This window comes from Phoxinus phoxinus (assembly GCF_949152265.1).
Source record: "Phoxinus phoxinus genome assembly, chromosome: 25".
Classification (NCBI taxonomy): domain Eukaryota; kingdom Metazoa; phylum Chordata; class Actinopteri; order Cypriniformes; family Leuciscidae; genus Phoxinus; species Phoxinus phoxinus.
The window spans coordinates 7,461,977-7,486,110 of NC_136900.1; the positions used below are offsets into that span (position 1 = coordinate 7,461,977).

Sequence of the window (24,134 nt, forward strand, 5' to 3'; positions counted from 1 at the left end):
TATTAATAATTAGTTTTAACTAACATGACCTAAACATGAGCGATACATGTGTTACTGTGTTTGTTAATCTTTGTCAACGTTTGTTAATAAAAAATACAGTCATTCATTGTTTGTTCATGTTAGTTCACGTTGCATTAACTAATGTTAACAAGATTTTAATAATGTAAAGGTGAAACTCGAAAAATTACAATATGGTGTAAAAGTTCATTTATTTCAGTAATTCAACGTAAAAGGTGAAACTAATATATTATATAGACTCATGACATGCAAAGTGAGATATTTCAAGCCTTTATTTGTTATAATTTTGATGATTATGGCTTACAATTACAATATTCTATTTTTGAATGTGGGGTTTTCATAAACTGTAAGCCATAATCATCAAAATTATAACAAATAAAGGCTTGAAATATCTCACTTTGCATGTAATGAGTCTTAGATTAGTTTCACCTTTTAAGTTGAATTACTGAAATAAATGAACTTTTGCATGAAAATTTTTCAAGTTTCATTAGTAAATGTTGAAATTATTAACAAAGATGAATAAATGCAGTATAAATGCTGTTCCTTATTAGTTCATGCTAACTAGTTAACTAATGAAGGTTATTGTAAAGTGTTACCGTTGATTGTTTGGAAGAAACGGGTCCGTGATCAGAACAAAAGGTCAGTTTGAAGCAGATATGATGCCAAATGCCAAGGAGAGACCCATGTATCCCATGATCCCCCCGAGTCCCGATCCGAGATGACTTTCACATGACACTTTACATGCAGGAGTCAGTTCTCCATCTTCCCTCGACCCGCCGCCACCGTCCAAGAGCTGGTGGGGGGTTTAAAGACTTGTTTTACTTGGAACTTGTTCACGGAAAAGCCTCCCATTAAGCACTTTGTGAAAGATTGTTCTCAAAACCCTATAATGATTTATGTGGTCGTCAAGTCTTGAATGTAATTTTAAGTGGGATAAACAGGGAAAATGCTTCTTGATTTTAAGTAATCTTTGAAATCTGAACACGAATTGAGTTCTTGGCTTCAGTCTCGCCGGATTGTAGTGATTCCCTGTCCATTAGAGCTTCCTTTGGTCTGAACCTCAGTGGGAAAACAATGTCTCGGGATTCAGTGCATTTGATGATGTGTAAAAAAAAAAAGAGGAATGATAAAGTATGAGTATCACAGAAGCATAATTTGTTGATTTCAAAGAAAAATACATGTGGGCTTTTGGTTTTTGTAATCCAAACCATTTGCATTAAAATAAAAAATAAAACTGCACATATGTGACCCTGGACCACAACACCAGTCTCACAATTTTGATATTGAGATGTATACATCATATATATAGGATAGGACAATATTTGGCCGAGACACAACTATTGAAAATCTGGAATCTGAGGATGCAAAAAAATCGAAACATTGAGAAAATCTCCTTTAAAGTTGTGCATTTATGTTCACGATTGTGCTGCATTCACTCACACAAATACATGTTTTATATATTTACTGTAGGAAATTGACTAAATATCTTCATGGAACATGATCTTAATATCCTAATGATTTTGTCATAAAAGAAAGATGGATAATTTTGACCCATACAATGTATTGTTGGCTATTGCCACAGATATACCCGTGCGACTCTAGACTGGTTTTGTGGTCCAGGGTCACATATATTAAGGCCCAAATTGTGGACTTAAAGGTTAAAATATTCTCCTATCCCTGTGTAAGAGTCAACTATAGTAAACCACTGGTGGTTGATTCCCCTGAAATGTATAAACCTTGTAATAAAAAATGTATTTGTTTGTTTGAACATCTCGACACAGCAACACAATGGTGGGATTTTGGGGGCGGGGCCATCTGTCGATCGACCAATGGCAGACGTGGTGAGTGTTTGAAACCCTTATTTTTACACTTCTGTTCTTTATCTTTAAAAATGTTCCTACTTCCATCCGTAAAGCTGTTCCATTGCAAGAAACTAAAATGAATGTGCTCATGAGTGATTATATCACTTGTTAACTGTGTTCATCTCTCATGGGTTTGTCATGTTCACATGTCCCACATCACGTTGAAATTAAAGTTCTAGATTTACAGATTTGACTGGGGACATTTAATTTAATATTCAACAGTATTATTGATCTGCTGCATTGACATCATTATATGAGAACTGAACTGAGCTGGAAGATGGCTTCACAGTTTTCTCCAGAGCGGCTATATATATAAATTAACTAAATTAATAACTTTTTTTACAACAAAAATGAACCATCACTGAACTGTGACGCTATTTTTTTTCTGGAAACAAACTTTGTTGCATTATTTTCCTGTTATCTCTGTAAAGAGAAACGATCGGTATATAAATAAAGCTGAATGCAATATGACACTAAAATCACCTTGACGTCATTTATATGAAAACCATTGCAGAAGGGGTCCTGAAAACCACATGCTTTGATCATTTATATCTAATGCAATGACTGTTTAAAACATGATTTGTGTGTCCAAATATTTTTTGAGGCCATATTAAAACTAATGAAAAAATCTAATGTTTGTATTTCAAGTTACATTTAATATATTTCTAGAATTTCAAGCACGCCCCTGTTTAATATCCCATATAAAACCAAGTTTATATTAAAGAATAAATGTCTCAGAGTTCAGAAATAGTTCAAGAAATGAAAGCTATTTAAATGTCGTGCACAAACGGTCCAGCTTTGATATATATATCGTATATGTACATGATAAGCAAACACACTAAATCAGATCTAACCATCCAACTTTCCTCAAGTTTGGGCATCACTAAAAAATGCTTTGAACTTATTTCCCATAATGTTTTATGTATATGTCTGGATTATTTTCACTTGTGGCTGTCTAATATCAGGTGTCAGTCACAGTTACATAACTGTTCATATGCATACGCACAAGCACATGTTATATAAGGTCCATATCCGTTCGAGGTCAGTAAAATCTCTATCTTTGTTTGCGAAGTTGTGCGTATATCACAAAAGGAGCCCGTATTTAATAGATATATGAAACTTGTATAACTGACTAATTTTTTAATAGCGTTTTATGAGTCTCGTAAAAGTCCACATTTGATTTCTGATATTACTTTGTAACACTTGCTTTTGCAGGTTATCGTTCATTATAGAGGACAACCGATGAAAAATAAAATCCCATTCTTTTTCACCATAGAGAACTGGGTTTTTAACACACTGTAAAAAATTATTCCCATGATTTGTTAACACAACAAATTTTCTTTTGTCAAATTAACTTAGATTCACTAAGGTTGTTCAGATAACAAAACATTTTTAGTTTAGGTTGATTAAACTAATGGCTTGACGGCAATGCACTGATATAAAATAAAAACATTAGTTGATTCTACTAATAGAGATAGTTCACAAGACCTCTGAGTCTTAATTTTCCCTGCGCATGCGCCGAACGACCGGGAGTAAACAACACAGACGACACTTGAATGCGAAGGCGCGATTTTCTTCTCAGCCTCTTCAGAAGCAAGGAAAGACGGTTTATGGTAAGTAATTTTTAAATTCAATGTCTTATAGGCTGTTTTTGTCTAAGGGTAATTAAATTTGTTTCCTAGAAAATCAGAAGATGGTTTAAATTAATCTATAAGTAATAATTTCCCCTCAGAAATTCCAGAAGTTTCCATTGAGGTAAAATAGTGTTTCTTATGTCATCTTTAACGTTACAGTTTAGTAAGGCTGTTAGTGAAGCGTTTCAACCTTCAAATAATCCCGATAAATAATAATATTTTAGTCATTTTTCATTTTCCCCGTGATTAAACACGAATGCGTAACGTTATTGCCCGTTTTAAAGTAATAGCAGCTAACGTTAATAATGCATTCAGGTTGAACGGCAATAAGTCGCCTTATAGAGATTGTAACGTTACTGTTATACTTATGCTTCTGAAGCAATAAGTGTTCAAATTAATCTTTTTTGTGTGATATTTCAGACTTGTTAAGCTTATGGACATGTTTGCCACACGACGTAACAGTTAACTTGGATCACACCAGAACGGGAAGACGCCATTTTCTTCACAGCTGGGCTGTTTATGGTAAGTAACGTTCATTTTAAAATTCAATATGTCTCTGTCTCAACTGGTTTAGTCTAAGATTAAATAAGTTATTACCCTTCTAGGCTGTCGAGGTCTGGTATTGTAAAAAAAAAAAAAATCGCTTCATCTAAATGGCATGAGACTTTACTAACGTTATACTTGCTATACTTCAGTACAGTAAAAGTGCTACAGTTTGTTATCATAGTAATTTTATAGTAAATCCAAAAGCAATGAATGGTAAATGAGCCAAGAGCAGAAATTTCATATAATTTGTAAGTGTTTGTTTTCCACCAGGTGGCAGAAATAGTCCATGTTATTTGCATGAATGAAAATGAGTAATGGGGATCTTATTTAAAGTGAATTTTACTCCACAACTGTACAGTTAAATAATATAAGTTAAAGGTGGAATAGGTCATCTGGGAAATGCTAACTTTAGCCTGCTAGCTTTGAAAACATAGATCCCCCCTCCTTGCAAATCATGTCCAAACCCACGCCTACTCCAAAACCATGAACGAAGCAGAAGCGAGTCGTATGGAAGTAAAATAATGGCAAATGTTTTTGAAATAAAAAAGCCTGTTGAATTGCACTACTTGAAAAAAAAAATGCATTGCATTAACCATGCTTGCATTTTAATTCATTGCATTTTTATGGGCTGAAATTCAACATGGTTGTATATTTAAGCTGTGAATATTTCATTTCAAACACATTTTCATTAATACAAATTAAATAATAATAATAATAATCCATATTCACCTTTTATATTTCACTTCCAAAATATTCAAACTGTTTAAAAATACAACCTATAATATTCAACAGGCAATTTTTGGTCCACTTTATTTACAAATTCGCTTCCACAAATTCAGTGGTTCAAATTCGACAGTAAATTCAACATTGACATCCAGGAACTGCAGGAAAAAGCAGTAGATTACCGAGCATAATCTCCATCTGCTGTTAATCAACCTCACCAGCAGGGGGTGCAAGCGTGTGTTGTTGACGAAGACCAGAGCAACAGTTAGAGCAAGCCATTCATTCATAAAAACTGATTTATAGAAATGTAGGTGTATTTGTGATTATTATGAGGACTGTTTTTATGTTTAATTCAGTGTCTTCACGGTCCCTGTGTAGCCTACATGCATCATTCTCTACCGTGAACGAGATTATAATGTTATTCCCCGATGCTGATGTACAGAACGAATGTTACATTTGAGGTAGACATTATTTCTCTTGGTTGTTTAGTTGCCTTAACTTTATATCGTGGCGATGTGTTGCAGGCTACTGGGTTTCCCTCAATAATTCAGGATTGCTGGACATATAAAACGCTTAGCTTAATGGACTAATACAGTGATATAAAAGACCAAACTCGCACTTTATTGAGAAGGCTGTACTATATGGCTACAGGCAAACAGACTCAGAATATGAACTTAACACGCAAAGTTTCACGCTAAGCGTTTCCCAGTGATATACTGGTTATAAGTTGGCTTGACGTTGGACATTCGCGCATTTAGGGACCGTCTCTAAAGTTACGTACGACATTGGTATACACGTTTCTAACTTCAATAGCAAACTTCTATTTATTTGAATAAATATAAATAAATGAAAAAGGTGTACATCATGCTTGACACCTACATGAACACTTTAGAGTTGGTTTATGACTGTAAGTCATTCTCTTCCAATGCTATTGAAGTTAGAAACGTGTATACCGATGTCGTGTAACTTTAGAGACGGCCCCTAAATGCGCGAATGTCCATCGTCAAGCCAACTTTATAACCAGTATATCACTGGGAAACGCTTGGTGTGAAATTTTGTGCATATTCTGACTCTGCTTGCCTGTAGCCAAATAATACAGCCTTCTCAATAAGGTGCGAGTTTGGACTTTTATATCACTGTATTCGTCTATTAAAGGACAATTCCGGCGAAAAAATTAACCTAGGGGTAATTAACACATGGTTACCGAGTCGATCGTTCTCTGGGATGTGTTTTCATGATAATCGAATGTAAAGAGTTTTATCTCTAAAAACAGATTAGCTTATAACGCTAGTATATGGGGCATCGAATATAAGTACAGGGTGGCCGCGGGTCCTTAAAAAGTCTTAAAAAGTCTTATATTACATTTCCTGAAAATAAGGCCTTAAAAAGTATTATTTTGTCTTATTTTCAGATTTGATGGGTCTTAAATATTTTTTCTCATGTCACCGCGAAAATGCAGTTAATCTGTTCAGCCAAATATATTTCTTCCCGGTAGTCTATGCGCTGCATTGTTTATGGTTAGTTCAGAACGTAACCATAGTAACAGAGCGTACTGCTCAGCTTTTGATTACGTTAGCGAGTGTAGCCTCTACAGCAACGGTTGATACAGTAGGTAGCTAATATTGCTAGCAACATGGGGAAATGCAAGTTCAATAAAAATTGGCTTGAAAAGAACGAGTATTCTTGGTTAAGGTCAGTACCAGGAAATGCTTACGAAGCATACTGCGTTGTGTGTCGGAAGCAATGTTGTTTTCGTCAACGATGACGATAACGCAATTATTTCGTTGACGGACCTTTTTTTATGACGATAACGTTACGATGACTAGCTAAAAATGGCTCTAAGGTGACTAAAACATGACGAGACGTTTTCGAGTTTTCGTTGACGAGACGAGATGGAACGAAAAGGATTATAAGTCTGACGTTCACAATGCATGTCATTTCTGCCTATTTTGCGTGAAATCTGTCTGTTTTGAGCTAAAAAAAAAAAAAATATATCAGCAATGCCTCATTCTAATCGTTGTTGAACGATGTACGATCAATAATGAAAAAAATCCCATAATGTACGATAATTTCAGAATTGCCCGCAAATCTGAATCTCTCGAAATCTAGATAGAGCGAGCAAGAGCGCGCATGTGTAGCGCGCGCACAGCAGAGAAAGGGAGCGAGAGACCTTGCGTGTGTGTGCTAGTGTGCGTGTGTGCCTCGCGAAGCGCATGTAAGGACCCAACCAATCGAATTATTCAGAAAGTCTAGTTTATTATGCAACGGTTTTAAGGTTAGCTGTTGTTTTATGAATTGCAACTTGCTGCAACCTATCAAACCTAAGCCCATTTCCAATACTTTTTAAATTAATTTATTAAAGACTAGCCTACTTTTTTTCTTTCTTTTTTTTTTTAACTAAAATTGACTAAAACCTTTTTGTGTTTTCGTTGACTAAAACTATCAAGTTTATAAGTGACTAAAATGTGACTAAACTAAAAAGCATTTTCGTCAAAAAGACTAAGACTAAAACTAAAAGGGCTGCCAAAAACAACACTGAATTTTCAACTTGGGACAATGGGGATCAGAGCGGTGGAATCGCATGTGCAAAGCAAAAAACACCAAACTCACGTTAAGGCAAAAAAAGTCTTAAATTTAACTTGTTTATTACTGTATACACCCTGATAAACGCACACACAAATTTATTCACATTTACTTGATTGTAGCATTTGTTCATGGGACCTAAATGTTCTGAAAATATTGTAATAATAAATATAATTTTGGACCGCAATGCCATTTTTGTGTTATCTTTTTGCATTACACACATTTCTAAATGTTCTTAAACTCAACTGATTGTCATGTTACCATACTGTTCATTTTGAACAAACATCAGTGTGTTTACTTGGAAAGATTACTGTATATTTACACTTTTGATATGTATTTCCATCATAAGTTTGGTCTTAAATTTTATTTAGATGTGGTATTAAAAAGTCTTAAAAAGTCTTAAATTTAACTTGTTTATTACTGTATACACCCTGAAGTAAAAAGAAGTCGCTAGTTAATACCACTAACAAGGCTCAAAATAGCCTCACACTAACACGGTAGCATAATGAGGGTCCCTACATGCAAACCGAAGCATTGAGAACTTTGTAAGCGTACAGACAGTTTAATAAGAAGATACTTTATAAAGACAGTATATTACGTGTATACAGGCAGGAGCCATCTTTGAAAAACAGTCTCGACCAGTCGAGCCACGAACGTCGTGCTAGTCGATAGGTTTAAGTCACAGTTCAGCTCACGTAGCACGCCGTTCGTGGCTCAACTGGTCGAGACTGTTTTCCAAAGATGGCTCCTGCCTGTATACGCGACGTGTACTGTCTTTATAAAGTATCTTCTTATTAAACTGTCTGTACACTTACAAAGTTCTCAATGCTTCGGTTTGCATGTAGGGACCCTCATTATGCTACCGTGTTAGTGTGAGGCTATTTTGAGCCGTGTTAGTGGTATTAACTAGCGACTTCTTTTTACTTATATTCGATGCCCCATATACTAGCGTTATAAGCTAATCTGTTTTTAGAGATAAAACTCTTTACATTCGATTATCATGAAAACGCATCCCAGAGAACCATCGACTCGGTAACCATGTGTTAATTACCCCTAGGTTAATTTAGCACCGGAATTGTCCTTTAAGCTAAGCGTTTTATATGTCCAGCAATCCTGAATTATTGAGGGAAACCCAGTAGCCTGCAACATATCGCCGCGATATAAAGTTAAGGCAACTAAACAACCAAGAGAAATATGTCTACCTCAAATGTAACATTCGTTCTGTACATCAGCATCGGGGAATAACATTATAATCTCGTTCACGGTAGAGAATGATGCATGTAGGCTACACAGGGACCGTGAAGACACTGAATTAAACATAAAAACAGTCCTCATAATAATCACAAATACACTTACATTTCTATAAATCAGTTTTTATGAATGAATGGCTTGCTCTAACTGTTGCTCTGGTCTTCGTCAACAACACACGCTTGCACCCCCTGCTGGTGAGGTTGATTAACAGCAGATGGAGATTATGCTCGGTAATCTACTGCTTTTTCCTGCAGTTCCTGGATGTCAATGTTGAATTTACTGTCGAATTTGTGGAAGTGAATTTGTAAAACGAAATAAAATGGACTGAAAATTGCCTGTTGAATATTATAGGTTGTATTTTTAAACAGTTTGAATATTTTGGAAGTGAACTATGAAAGGTGAATATAGATTATTGAATTTTTATTAATGAAAATGTGTTCATTTTCCGATGGAAAATGAAAAGTTGCGATTTTCTAGGCCGTTATGGCTAGGAACTATACTCTTCATTTGCAACTTTTCATTTTCCGTCGGTCTTAGTACACGATGTAACTACAGAAGAGTCAAGGTTTAAAGGGATAGTTCACTTTGAAATAAATTTTTGATATGTTTTAGCTTACCTCAAGGGTATTTTTATATGTCTTTAAAAATGTCTTTGTTTCCACAGTATTTTCAATTTTGATATTTTTAGGTCAAACCGTTGTTGTCTGACAGTCATATCATGCAGGTCTATGGGGTCCACCTCAAAGAGCATGCACAGAGAAGTCCAAATTAAACATGATTTAATGACTCGTAAATGTAAGTACACATTGATGGCCTAAGACACGAAACGAGCCGTTTGTGTGATAAAACTAACAGTATTTATATCGTTTTTACCTCTTGTAACACAGCCACGTCCAAAGTGATCTGAGGGCGCGAGTGCATCCTGGTGTGTGACGTGTGCGCAGACTGGTGCATAGATGTTTACACTAGATGCCGCCTTGGCTACGGCAGTTCATTTGAACGAATGTCTTTAATGCGGCATCTAGTGTATATATATCTATGCATCAGTTTGCGTACACGTCACACAGAAGGACGTGACTGTTATTACAAGAGGTTAAAACGATATAAATACTGTTAGTTTTCTCACACAAACGGCTCGTTTCGTGTCTTAGGCCATCAATGTGTACTTACATTTACGAGTCATTAAGTCATGTTTAATTTGGACTTCTCTGTGCATGCTCTTTGAGGTGGACCCCATAGACCTGCATTATATGACTGACAGACAAGAACGGTTTGACCTAAAAATATCAAAATTGAAAATACTGTGGAAACAAAGACACCTATATCTTGGATGCCCTTGAGGTAAGCTAAAACATATCAAAAATTAATTTCAAAGTGAACTATCCCTTTAAATAAGAAAAATATCAAAACTCTTTGGTAATTTTTTTGAGAGAGATGCTAACGGTCTAATCAGAATCAATGATCTATGCTAAGCTATGCTAAAAGTGATAATGCCAGACCTGGAGATCGTCTGAATGGATTCGAAAACAGTAAAACTGTTTAACTCTAGGGGAGTTGGAAAATGACCCTATTTCAAAAAAAGTGGAGTGTTCCTTTAACACTCATTCATTGTTACCTACAAATGCTTTGTAATTTTGTGATTCATAATAATTTCCTTTTTCTCTTATTAGCCAACTGATGAGGAAGAGGTGGTGAAGGGGATGAATGTTGGACTCTTGGTGGTCACAGAGGAGAACACTGCAAACCTCCTCCCAAAGGAAATAATTGATGTGGCTGTGGTGTTAGAGGAGGACATTGTGCTTGATGGCTTAAAATAATATTAAAAAGGATATTAAAGGAGAATATTTCTCAAACAGCAGTAAAAGGGTTAGTTTACCCAAAAATTTAAATTGTCATTACTCACCCTCATGTCGTTCCAAACCTGAAAGACATTCATTTGTCTTTGGAACACAAATTAAGATATTTTTAATGAAATCTGTCAACTACCACTGTCAAGCCCCAGAAAGGTAATAAAGACATCATTGAAGTAATCCATGTGACTCCAGTGGATTAACCTCAAGTTTATGAAGTGACGCGAGGGTTTTGTTTGCTCAAAAAAATATATATATTTACAAAATATTAATCTATCAATCTCCAACGCACGTTCAAGTTTTTTTTGTGCAAACAAAGCACTCGCGTCACTTCATAAACTTGAGGTTAATCCACTGGAGTCACATGGATTACTTCAATGATGTCTTTATTACCTTTCTGGGGCTTGAAAGTGGTAGTTGCATAAACTGTCAATGGATTGACAAAAAGCTCTCAGATTTCATTAAAAATATCTTAATTTGTGTTCCAAAGACAAATGAATGTCTTTCAGGTTTGGAACAACATGAGGGTGAGTAATGACAATTTTAATTTTTGAGTGAAATAACCCTTTAAAACTAACCCTGCGAAGCAGGTTTCTTCATCTATTCCAGATTTTTAAAGGCTTATACCAATTTATAACATTTTATAATGAAAGGGTTAGTTCACCCAAAAATGAAAATTCTGTCAGTAATTACTCACCATCATGTTGTTCCAACCCCGTAAGACTTTCGTTCATCTTCGGAACACAAATTAAGATATGTTTGATTAAATCTGAGAGCTGTCTCACTCCTCCATAGGCTTCTTAAGGGATTGAAACTTGCCAGCCCAGAAAGTTATTAAAAACATCATTAAAATAGTCCAAGTGGCTCAACCATATGTTTATCAAGCGACGAGAATTTTTGTGCGCAAAAATAGGGATGGGCATTTTTGTCATTTTCTCATTTCGATCATCAACAGGTCTCAAAAACGAGTAATTAGGGGGGCGGGGCTTGTGCGGGGGGGCATGGTGTGTCCGTCATGAAAATGTTAGTAAAATGTTACATGTAAGACTGTTACGATAATTAATGTTGACAAATAAAAATATGACATTAAACATGAAAACATGAACGTATGACTAGAAAAAATAACACTATGATGCATCAATGTTTTCGAAAAAGAAACATCTAAAAGGAATAGCTGCTTGAGGTAAAGCTAAAGAGTAAATGATAGTAAACTGAAGCACGTTCTACAACAACCTATGAGATTAATAATCAGATATCCTAGTTACAGAACATAAACGTAACATTACAACTTGCATGAACAAAAGGACGCGAATGCGCATGTTAACTAGTTTTTTACAGTCAGTGGTTTGATAGGGAAATTTTGGATGCGCTATTCCCTTATCAGCGCGCTGATACACGAGCAACTAAAGCAGAGAATTTACAACATTCTATCACAATCCTGTTCTCATTATAATGCTGAATATTAGGGCTGAACGATACATCGAATTTTCATCGTCATCGCGATATGAACTCCCGCGATGAACACATCGCAACAGACAGCCTGACACGATGAATAATGCCTGGTTCAGATTAGCACTAACTTACACGTTTTTGACTCCTAAAATCTTGTCGTGGACAAGAAACATGTCAGACTACACGTTGCTTTCCGACCAGTCATTGCGTGCCGTCACACACACACATTACTCGCAAACATTCACTCGCACTCACAGACACACAAACACACACAGTCACTGTCCCTCGCTCACTCACGCACGCACACACACACACATACGCTCACTGGCGCACACACACTCACTCACGTCTCGCCTCGCTCACATATTCAACCCGTCGTGGCGGACCGTTAAAGAATTAAACATGCTATAGTCTTTCTGCTGTGAAGCATCACAGACGCTAAGTAGGTTGTCGCCCACTATGACACACTATACGAGATGAACCGATCGAATCTTGCGTCCCGACACCCGTTGTCGTTATTACGAATCTCCATGACACCATACGTCAAACGGATCGTGCCAAAACCGCGCTAAAATCGTGTATTCTGAACCAGGCTGGTAATAAACGTTTGACCTATCACGCAAAGAACCTATTAAAGCACTAAGACATGGGAACAGTATAGTTAACAATCACATTTATCGCAAGTCATATCGTCATCGCAATATTAAACAATGTTATCGCACATCGCAGCTTTTCCTCATATCGTGCAGCCCTACTGAATATCTTGTGTATGTTTATCAAGCGACGAGAATACTTTTTGTGCGCAAAAAAACAAACAGAACTAATGACTTTATTCCACTATTCATTATATTTTCCGTTGGCCTGAGTGTATTTGCGTAGTATATCTGCGCAGCGCGTCTGTGTTGCACGTCACACGCGTCACACACATGACCAGCGTCGGCCAATAGTAAGCCTACGTGGTGCCGTGCAACACAGACGCGCTGCGCAGATATACTACGCAAATAGTATATCAAATAGTATATTTGTTAATGCAAGTTGTAATGTTACGTTTATGTTCTGTAACTAGGATATCTGATTATTAATCTCATAGGTTGTTGTAGAACGTGCTTCAGTTTACTATCATTTACTCTTTAGCTTTACCTCAAGCAGCTATTCCTTTTAGATGTTTCTTTTTCGAAAACATTGATGCATCATAGTGTTATTTTTTCTAGTCATACGTTCATGTTTTCATGTTTAATGTCATATTTTTATTTGTCAACATTAATTATCGTAACAGTCTTACATGTAACATTTCCTAACATTTTCATGACGGACACACCATGCCCCCCGCACAAGCCCCGCCCCCCTAATTACTCGTTTTTGAGACCTGTTGATGATCGAAATGAGAAAATGACAAAAATGCCCATCCCTATTTTTGCGCACAAAAATTCTCGTCGCTTGATAAACATATGGTTGAGCCACTTGGACTATTTTAATAATGTTTTTAATAACTTTCTGGGCTGGCAAGTTTCAATCCCTTAAGAAGCCTATGGAAGAGTGAGACAGCTCTCAGATTTAATCAAACATATCTTAATTTGTGTTCCGAAGATGAACGAAAGTCTTACGGGGTTGGAACAACATGATGGTGAGTAATTACTGACAGAATTTTCATTTTTGGGTGAACTAACCCTTTCATTATAAAATGTTATAAATTGGTATAAGCCTTTAAAAATCTGGAATAGATGAAGAAACCTGCTTCGCAGGGTTAGTTTTAAAGGGTTATTTCACCCAAAAATTAAAATTGTCATTACTCACCCTCATGTCGTTCCAAACCTGAAAGACATTCATTTGTCTTTGGAACACAAATTAAGATATTTTTAATGAAATCTGAGAGCTTTTTGTCAATCCATTGACAGTTTATGCAACTACCACTTTCAAGCCCCAGAAAGGTAATAAAGACATCATTGAAGTAATCCATGTGACTCCAGTGGATTAACCTCAAGTTTATGAAGTGACGCGAGTGCTTTGTTTGCACAAAAAAAACTTGAACGTGCGTTGGAGATTGATAGATTAATATTTTGTAAATATATATATTTTTTTGAGCAAACAAAGCACTCGCGTCACTTCATAAACTTGAGGTTAATCCACTGGAGTCACATGGATTACTTCAATGATGTCTTTATTACCTTTCTGGGGCTTGACAGTGGTAGTTGCATAGACTGTCAATGGATTGACAAAAAGCTCTCAGATTTTATTAAAAATATCTTAATTTGTGTTCCAAAGACGAATAAATGTCTTACAGGTTTGGAACAACATGAGGGTGAGTAATGACCATTTTAATTTTTGGGTGAACTAACCCTTTTAATGCTGTTTGAGAAATGCTTTTTAATATTTGCTGAGATTTGTTATGAAATGTGGCCTCACTGGCCTGATATTTTGTGGTTATCTTGTCAACAGTTTTCTTATTTCATTCACTTTATGAGGTTGTACATACTCGCATACTCAATACTTGTTTTGTTTTATTGAACAGACAAAATATTGTTTTGAGCAAAGGATTTTTGAAATTTGAAAAATGAAATTTTCATGTCATGTTCATTAAATGTTTTTTTATTTTTATTTATTCTATTGCACTTAATTCAAGCTGATGTTAATGTCATTACACTGGCATTTGTTTATTCTCACACATGCTTGACATTTATAGCAACAGCTTGTGTCCTGCTGCTTTAATGTGTTTTAATGTTTTTATTGAAGCAGCAGTTAATTCTATCATACTCATTTATACTAAAATATACTTGTCAGACAATTCAATGAATTCATATTTGTGTGAATGTTATAATAAATGTTAAAGTTATGGTTTATTTGTGCTGTTATTCCAGAATTCGTTTTAACAAAAAAGTATTTGTCATGTTAAGTTGTGTTGAAGTTGATTTAACTCATAATTTTAAGGCAACCGTGTAAACTTTTCAGTTAATTGTTACAACAAACTATATGTAGTTGATTTAACTCATAATTTTAAGGCAACCGTGTAAACTTTTCAGTTAATTGTTACAACAAACTATATGTAGTTGATTTAACTCATAATTTTAAGGCAACCGTGTAAACTTTTCAGTTAATTGTTACAACAAACTATATGTAGTTAAGGTTAAGTTGAGTGAACTTACATTTGTAAGTTAACTTAATTCCTTTGATTGCTTGAATAAGTTGATATAATATGTAATCTTAAGTTATGACAACAAAACAACGTTAAGTTAAAAAATAATCTTTGATTGAAATAACAAAATAATAGTTGAAACAACAAAATCACTTGTTGTAAAAACTCACATTTTTAGTTTCAATGAACTCAAAATTTTAAGGCAACCAGGTAACTTACTTTTTTGAGTCAAACTAACAAATCATTTTTTACAGTGCAATAATGTATACAGTTTTTAGCTTTGAGGTTAAGTGATTTTATATATATACTGTATATAGTATAGTGTAGAATAAGTTAATAAAATCTCTCTCAACTCTATGCTATTTGCTGTGATTTATAGAAGTAGTTAATACACATTTCATTTCCTTGTAAAAGATTAAGAAATATTATACACTAAAAAATGCTGTAATAAATTTTTTTTCACTCATTAATTGCTTGTACATTTTTGAATGATCGCAAAGAAATGGAATTAATAGTGAAATTGAATTGAAGTACTGAAATGGTATATTCTTGTAAAACATACTGCAATAATCTTTGTTTTATTTACATCTTAGACAAATATTTTTTACAATGTCATTTTACATTTTACAATGTTTGTGATTAGCAATTATTTATTTATTTATTTATTTCTACTTTTACTTCACCCAGATGGAAATGTAATTGTTTTATGATATGTTTAGAATTCTTTTAGAATATTATGAAAAATACTTCATTAAATAGCCTACTACATTGCATTCATAAAAATATGTAATTAATTCTGACATAACATTTCAGTGTTGATAATGATATGATATGATGACATGATATGATAATCGAGTCCCGTTCATTTCGAGGTAAACGTTAGACCATCCGGATCTGGATTTTTGTGATTCATTTTTTATCAGACTGTCTGATCTTGACAGTAGAAAAACAAGTTTTCAGCTGCAAACTCTTGAAATCACTATAGAAACAGACTATGATCTACAGAGTTTACTGTGTTTCCCTTCGGTGGAAGATTCCTAGTTTCTGTTTTCCAGCACACATTCATTCCCACAGGAAAGAGAAATTACAAAATAGGGGAGAGCTGGGACAGTTGAAACACTTTTCAGATAAACGTCATTTTCTAAGATAAGGTTACAGATAGATTTTTTTGTGTGTGTGATCAACAACTCACATATGTGTTCTCTTGGTATCATGTGTTATCTGGTACAAATATAGAACGATTTAAGTAAAAATTGACTTTGAATGGTAGTTGTGCTTTGTTTCAATCGTCCAGCCTGAGCGGGACGGTTGCAACACAGGGGTGGGACGGATGAAACATAACAGTTTAAACGGCAACTATTCATCTAATGCTTGTTTTTATGAACAATACCTGACAAGTAACTTATGTACATATTGTTACAAAAATATTTTGTCATTTATTTTAATTTAAAGGTTCATTTTAACCATTTTTGGTCTGTCGCCCAATAAACATAGGCGATAAGCCAGACAAATCCGTTTACAATTAATTTTCTTACATTTCTTCCTTGAGTCATATTGAGTGTTTACTAGGTGAATAGCCTTAACAGCGGTTTTCCTATGACCAGGTTTAACTGGCAGGAGGCGCTGTTTCAACCGTCCCGCCAGCGGATTAAACCTGGCGTCCCGCCAGTTAAACCTGTTTTTCCCTTAAACTAAAAAACTCTGATATTACACTCTAAAAATGGCTGGGTTGTTTCAACCCAATTTTGGGTCAAATATGGACAAACCCCAAACGTTGGGTTAAAAATTTAATTTCATATTTGACCCAAATTTGGGTTGAAACAACCCAGCATTTTTTAGAGTGCACTTAAGGGTGTGTTACGGTACTAATACACCTGCCGTATTATCATTACAATGGCACATGAAACAATAAATACAACTTGTCAGTCAGAAATCACTTACTGCACTCAAAAATAGCTTTCCGGCTTTAACTCCAAAACGGCATGACGTAAAGAAGAAATGTTTTCGCGGGTCTGGTAGGCATTGCGTGTTGTACGAGCTGACGAAATTTTACGTACATGACGTGAGTGGTTTTCAAGGAAATCTCAATGTTTCATCCGTCCCGCGTTTCAATCGTCCCGGCTCTCCCCTACGATTTATTTTTCGCTCCTGTAGCTCCGCCCCTTTTCAGCGCTGCGCTCGTTGTGTTTTGTCTTCCGGTCTGTATTTTCACAGCGATCTTGCATATTTATGAATGAACGGCTCGTTTTAAAATCTTCCCGGTCTACTGACATTTGTTAAGACATCTGCTTTAAACATTACAATCCTCATGATAACTTTCGTTAACTTTACATGAAGTAAATCCACTTTAAAAGCTAGTTACTCCTGGACAGCGATGCATTAGACATATACAGAGATAACGCAAAAACGTTTCAAAGACAATATTAAGATGGCCGCGCCCTCGTTTCTCTGGTTTTTGATATAGACCTTATGCACCAGAGAAACGAGGCTTTTAAAAAAAGTATACATCTTAATATTGTCTTTGAACCTCCGTTTTTGCGGTATGTCTGTATATGTCTATGGCATCGCTGTCCAGGAGTAACTAGCTTTTAAAGTGGATTTACTTCATGTAAGTTAACGAAAGTTATCATGAGGATTGTAATGTTTGAACCAGATGTCTTAACAAATGTCAGTAAACCGGGAAGATTTAAAAAAACGAGCCGTTCATTCATAAGCTAAATACACAAGATCGCTGTGAAAATACAGACCGGAAGTCAAAAGACAACGAGCGCTGAAAAGGGGCGGAGCTACATAAGGTCTATAACATCAATGAGATCAAAACTGAGATTTTGTTTTTGTTTTTTTCAGCTGTACTGAATGTCCCACTCTAACATGTTGTGTTGTTTAATATCCTGTTTTTTGTTCTGAAATATGTTGAAATATGAATGTAAAGTGGGTGTTGCATGATGATTTTAAGTCTGCAGATGTTTCTCCTATGAAACAATCTCACGCGTCTCCTCTAGAGATACAAAAGAGATCTTAATGTCTCAAACTTTGGTCAGGAATCAAACACTCCTCAATCAAAATCAATGGGATCAGTTGCATGTGTGCTTCAGTGGTACTGCATGTACAGCAGCTTTCTTTGTTAATGTAAGTGGTTTGTGACAAATAACCGTATCAAATTCTGGAATATTGAATTGCACAAACAATATGTTTCTCTCTTACTCATTGTGTAACTACAGGACCATAGGGTTCGCCTCTAGAGCTCGATTCGACATGCTATGCAGGGTGAACCATTAGCCCACCAGCGATGAGAGTCCAAGATATTGTTTTATGAATTTATTGAATTTAGTAAATATCATTTGCATCTACATGCCAAAAGTCTTGTAGTGATTCTTTAGCGTCACGCTGTCGGTTTTATTTAATTATGAGTTGTATTGAAGCCACACACGAGCTGGATGCTGCAGTGTGGTTGGCTATGAGAATAAAACTGTTTATAGAAGAGGATAAATAAGTGGGAAATTTTCCGAAAATTTGCATTAAAAAACATGATGAAAGGATGTTAAAAAACAAGATGCGGGATCTGATTGTGTGCATGCCTGTCATAATATATAATCAATTAAGTAATCAGAAAATTACTTTTTCCCACTAAAAATAATTCCCACAAATTGGTTTGGTCATGTATTGTCCACTGTTCTAGTCAACATTATTGATGATGACATATTGATTTAAACTTTCAATTCAGTCTCATAGTTAGGTACTTGTTAATTTTTTACATCTCATCACATCTGATGTTGAAGAAAATGTGGGTGGTGAAAGCTGTGTGGTTGCTAGGGTATTCTAGATAGTTGCTAGGGTGTTGCTGGGTGATTGCTAGAGTGTTCTGGGTGTTTCTTGGGGTGTAGCTATGTGTTCTCGGTTGATAGAGTGTTCTGGTGTTTCTATGGGGTGTTGCTATGGAGTTATGAGTTCTCGTTGATAGAGTGCTCTGGTGTTTCTATGGGGTGTTGCTATGGAGTTATGAGTTCTCGGTTGATAGAGTGTTCTGGTGTTTCTATGGGGTGTAGCTATGGAGTTATGAGTTCTCGGTTGATAGAGTGTTCTGGTGTTTCTATGGGGTGTTGCTATGGAGTTATGAGTTCTCGGTTGATAGAGTGCTCTGGTGTTTCTATGGGGTGTTGCTATGGAGTTATGAGTTCTCGGTTGATAGAGTGTTCTGGTGTTTCTATGGGGTGTTGCTATGGAGTTATGAGTTCTCGGTTGATTGAGTGTTCTGGTGTTTCTATGGGGTGTTGCTATGGAGTTATGAGTTCTCGGTTGATAGAGTGTTGTTCTGGTGTTTCTATGGGGTGTTGCTATGGAGTTATGAGTTCTCGGTTGATAGAGTGTTCTGGTGTTTCTATGGGGTGTTACTATGGAGTTATGAGTTCTCGTGTTGCTATGCAGTTGTTAAGTGTTCTAGATGGTTGCTAGAGTATTATGGGTGTTTCTTGGGGTGTTGCTATGCAGTTGTTAAGTGTTCTAGATGGTTGCTAGTATTATGGGTGTTTTTTGGGGTGTTCCTATGCAGTTGTTAAGTGTTCTAGATGGTTGCTAGAGTATTGCTAGGTGGTTTCTTGGGTCTATGTTGTTGTTAGGGCGTTGCTAGGTGTACATCTGTGTGATTTTTCTAGTCCAGCAGGACACATGATTTGAGGAATCATTAATGTCTGGACCACTAAAGCTTCAGTACGATGGACACACTGACGTTTCATAATAGGGGTTTGTTCAGTTATTAACTCTCAGAATGAGTAAAATAATAGTTGTTTTTGATTTAGCAGAGTATTAAAATATGCCCTGAAAAGCTTGAACTAATATGGAGTTGTCCTGAAGTCAAACATAAGGAACTGATATCTTTGGCTCTTTACACACACTCTTCCCATTGTCCAGACTTTAACCACAGGACGTGGTTCTTTCTGGGAATAGACTGTCTATGTTTCGTGTCCCTGTTCTGATGGGAAGTTCTGGACACTTTTCACAGACTAAGTGATGATTTATAGTCCTGGTGACAGAGATCAGCATGAGTTCTCAGTGCCGGCACCGGAACCGCAGAGATAATGCATGTGGTTTGATGACAGTCGTGGTTCTCGGTCATCAGAGAGTCATAGCAAGACGTTATGTGTATCTCTTAAAAAATAATATATTACGACCTTGATATTTATTAGACGGCAAATCTCATAATTAAATTAAATTAAATTATATATTTTTTATTATATTTCGCATAAAGAAAAATAATCTTTTTTTGGGGGCCATTAAGATTCATTTATTTATGTATTTTTTTTTTTTAGCCAATGACACTTACGGAAATTCTCCTCAAATTCTCATAACTTTAATGCAAAAAAAATTCTCATTACCATAATACTTTTTAATTATTATTTATATGAGCATAAATTAAATTCAGTGTAGCAAAGACTACTATGATGTATAAATACTTATTGCAAATACTATAATTTTTGTAATATATTGTATGTAACCTTCAACAATATATCATTGCATTATTATTGAAATATACTGCATGTATTATAAAATAATAAATCATTGTTTTTCACATTGTTTTTTTCACATTGTTTTTTTCACATTGTTTTTCACTTTTCAACATGCTACTTGAAAGGTTTTTGTTACTTTTTAAGCCTGACAGATGTGATTCCTCAAAAAAAAAAAAAAACTGCATTAAGATCCACTTTCCATGGAAAAACAACAGCATGCGGGTTTGAAAAGACAAGAAGGCGAGGAAATAATGACAAAATGTACATTCTTGGGTGAACTATTTAAAAAAATGTGTATATTTTCTTCTTTGTGTTGTAAATGTTACTGCATCTAAGGGTTAAATGGACCGGGCGAGGGAGCTTTCGGCTGGCAGAGACACAGTGCACTGCACCACAGCGAGAAAGAGGGAAAAACAAGGCAAAGTGAGGCAAATATTTGAAGAAGACACGGCGTACAGGGTGGAAGGGGGATTTAAAGGCTTTTATATCCACCTTTCCTAAATATCCCTCTTTGCCTCTAAAAAAAAGACAAGTGAAGAGGTAGAAAGGGATTAATGGGTGACTAACCTCGCCATTAAACCCACGGAAAAAAGAAAGAAGGATGACGTTAGATCAGTTCCATTACTGAAGCAATAATAGATACAGTATTGCATCTCATTCTCAACCAGTGATGTCTGATAATTACTCATTTTAACAGCCAGTGCCAGTATTAATATGAACAAGGTCTGCCAGAAAAGTGTTTTATACGCCTATTTAATGCTTTTCAGCTGATCATGCACATGAGAAAAATACAATGCAGAATGCAAATAATACAATGCAACTATAATAGGAAAATAAGTAGGATTGTTTACTTAATTATTAATATGCTTCCCATATCTTTTTGTGTTTAATGTCAAAGATAATGTATCCAGTCAACATGCCTTATCTTCAAAACTCATGAATAAAACTGCACAACTACACATAAAAAAATTCTGTAAAATTTGTTCTGAAGCAAAACCATTCAAAAAGCTGAGAGTTATAGCAAATTATCCTTAAAATGCAGAAAATATAGAAATCTTTAGCAACAGTTCCGGTCATATGAAGCCTTGCTTGTTGTATTGTGAATGCTTTTCTCTTGTGCCGGGACTGATTATTTAGTTTTGTGAAGTCGCACTGTTTAAAGCTTCTGAAGTTTTATTCCACATTGTCTTGATGAAATTGAACATTTGCATATGCCTCATCTGACCATAAACACGACACGCAACGCAAACTGGAAAGAATGTGTTTTAGGACGCTAATAACAAATCTGCCTCAGTTTATACGTGTTTTTTTCTGTTTTCTTATTAGATCCTTTTGTCAAATGTGCTTCATGTGGTGATGTGTGTGTGATTGATTTAATAATCAGAAATCCTGTTTCCACTTTTCTAGAACATTTTGTTTAGTCTTCGCCTGAGACAGCGACGGCTCTTCCCAACAATATTTAACACAGGATTCCCACACGATCCTGTAATGCTCAGTTATAGAATATTTCATGTTGCTCTTTCGTTCTGTAAAACTTGCTCACGAGCTATAATGAGTTGTGGTTTGAGAGAATGGCTCTTTTGAGTTGGTTATTTAAATGAACTGGTCAAATGATTCACAAATTGGTCTGAATGATTCATTAATCAATAATCATTCTTAATTGGAGCCTAAATATAATTTTTAAAGTCCTTAATCAGTTATGGCAAAAGCCTTGAAAGATCAAAAAGTAAAATCTACTAATCTATCTACCTATCTACTAATCTATCTATCTATCCTCTATGTATCTATCTATCTATCTATCTATCCTCTATATATATATATATATATATACATCTATCTATCCATGTATCTATCTATCCACCATCACCCCCCCCCCCTCCCTCTCTCTCTCTCTCTCTCTCTCTCTCTCTCTCTCTCTCTCTCTCTCTCTATATATATATATATATATATATATATATATATATATATATATATATATGTATATTCATTTTTAAAGAATATATTTTATTTTATTTTATTTTAGAGTGAAAGATGACCCGGTCAAGTGTTACAGTGTGTGAACATTTATGTTTGTGTACTGTATGGGAATGTGTCAAGGCGGATCTTCACATAAAGCAGACTTTAAGAGGGGTGTTTTCTCCAGGGTCCGGTGGGCGGAGGGTTATCTGTATGTTCTTCAACTATAGGACTGAGTTGAGCTGCTGAACACCGGTGGGTTTGGCTCCGCGTGTGTGAAATCCGAGGCGGGTTTAAAAGGCTTCGAGCAGAAGCACAGACAGTCGAGGAGAGACACTTGAAGATCAGGGTTACGCGGGCATTAGATAAACTACTTATAACCTGTCAGAGTCTCGGGCAAACGCAGAATGGGGATAGCTAATGATTCAACCCTTGTGGGATTTAAATCTCCATCATTTTGGTTACTAACACAGATATTTAATCAGTCATTTTGAAGCGTAGCGCGCAACAGGACACCGGCGTTTCCATTTACGCACGGAAAGCGCGCACTTTTTAACGCGTCGGACTGCTGTTGTTTTTGACGAGTCGTACAATGGGACACCCGAGCAACACATCGCACTCGGTTAACTCATCAGACCCGTTCGGACGCGATGAAGAGGTCGCCAAAATCGAGATCGCGGTCCTCAGCGTCACCTTCGCGGTCGCCGTGATCGGGAACTGCAGCGTCCTGGTGGCCATTCACAACACCAAGAAGAAAACCTCGCGAATGCACCTGTTCATCAAACACCTGAGCCTTGCCGATCTCGTGGTCGCGTTTTTCCAGGTCCTCCCACAGCTGTGCTGGGAAATAACCTTCCGTTTCTACGGGCCGGACTTTCTGTGCCGGATCGTGAAGCACCTGCAGGTGATGGGCATGTTCGCGTCCACATATATGATGGTTATGATGACTCTAGATCGATACATCGCCATCTGCCACCCTCTGAAAACCCTCCAGCAGTCCACCAGGAGGTCCCGCATCATGATCGTGGGCACGTGGATCAGCAGCCTGGTCCTCAGCACCCCTCAGTACTTCATCTTCTCCCTCAGTGAGATCCAGAACGGCTCTGAGGTGCTCGACTGCTGGGGCCACTTCATCCAGCCCTGGGGACCCCGCGCGTACATCACCTGGATCACAGCTGGGATATTCCTCGTCCCCGTGATCATACTAATGACCTGCTACGGATTCATATGCCACAGCATCAGGATGAACATCAGATATAAGACCAAGAAGACCCCGAGTGATGGCGCGCACAAGAACGGGCTGATCGGGAAGAACTCGGTGAGCAGCGTCACCACGATCTCCAGAGCGAAGTTACGCACCGTCAAGATGACCTTTGTCATCGTCCTCGCGTATATCATCTGCTGGGCGCCGTTTTTCACCGTGCAGATGTGGTCGGTGTGGGACGAGAACTTCAGCTGGGCTGGTGAGTGAACCTCTACATGTTGGGAAACATCCGTTCATTTTTAGTGTTAGATATGCAGGCAGAAAACACATGTTTTCCACATGTGAAATCACATGGCAACTGTTGCAAAACCACATGTTTCCCATGTGCGAAGTATGTGTTCCGCGGCTAATCGTGCATTTA

General features: G+C 36.4%; 2 protein-coding genes and 1 long non-coding RNA gene across 4 annotated transcripts in view; all 3 read left to right on the forward strand.

Annotated features, from left to right (window-relative positions):
• The window catches only part of ppm1h (protein phosphatase, Mg2+/Mn2+ dependent, 1H), a 123,984-nt gene that overhangs the window by 34,153 nt on the left and 65,697 nt on the right, over positions 1 to 24,134 (forward strand). The window contains exon 2 of the mRNA XM_079604015.1: positions 1,800 to 1,859. Coding sequence (XP_079460141.1) covers positions 1,807 to 1,859 — 53 coding nt within the window. The 5' untranslated portion in view covers positions 1,800 to 1,806. The remainder of the gene's footprint in view (positions 1 to 1,799; positions 1,860 to 24,134) is intronic.
• LOC306993873 lies at positions 3,424 to 10,545 on the forward strand. Its single transcript, XR_013796553.1, has 3 exons — positions 3,424 to 3,493; positions 3,935 to 4,036; positions 10,288 to 10,545. It is a non-coding gene; the product is annotated as an uncharacterized lncRNA (long non-coding RNA).
• Positions 22,831 to 24,134, forward strand: part of avpr1aa (arginine vasopressin receptor 1Aa) — a 45,920-nt gene continuing 44,616 nt past the window's right edge. For both annotated transcript variants that reach the window (XR_013796552.1, XM_079604016.1), the window contains exon 1: positions 22,831 to 23,972. Coding sequence is in view for 1 of the 2 variants with exons in the window: in XM_079604016.1 (XP_079460142.1) it covers positions 23,102 to 23,972 (871 nt within the window). In the remaining variant the exon portion in view is untranslated. The remainder of the gene's footprint in view (positions 23,973 to 24,134) is intronic.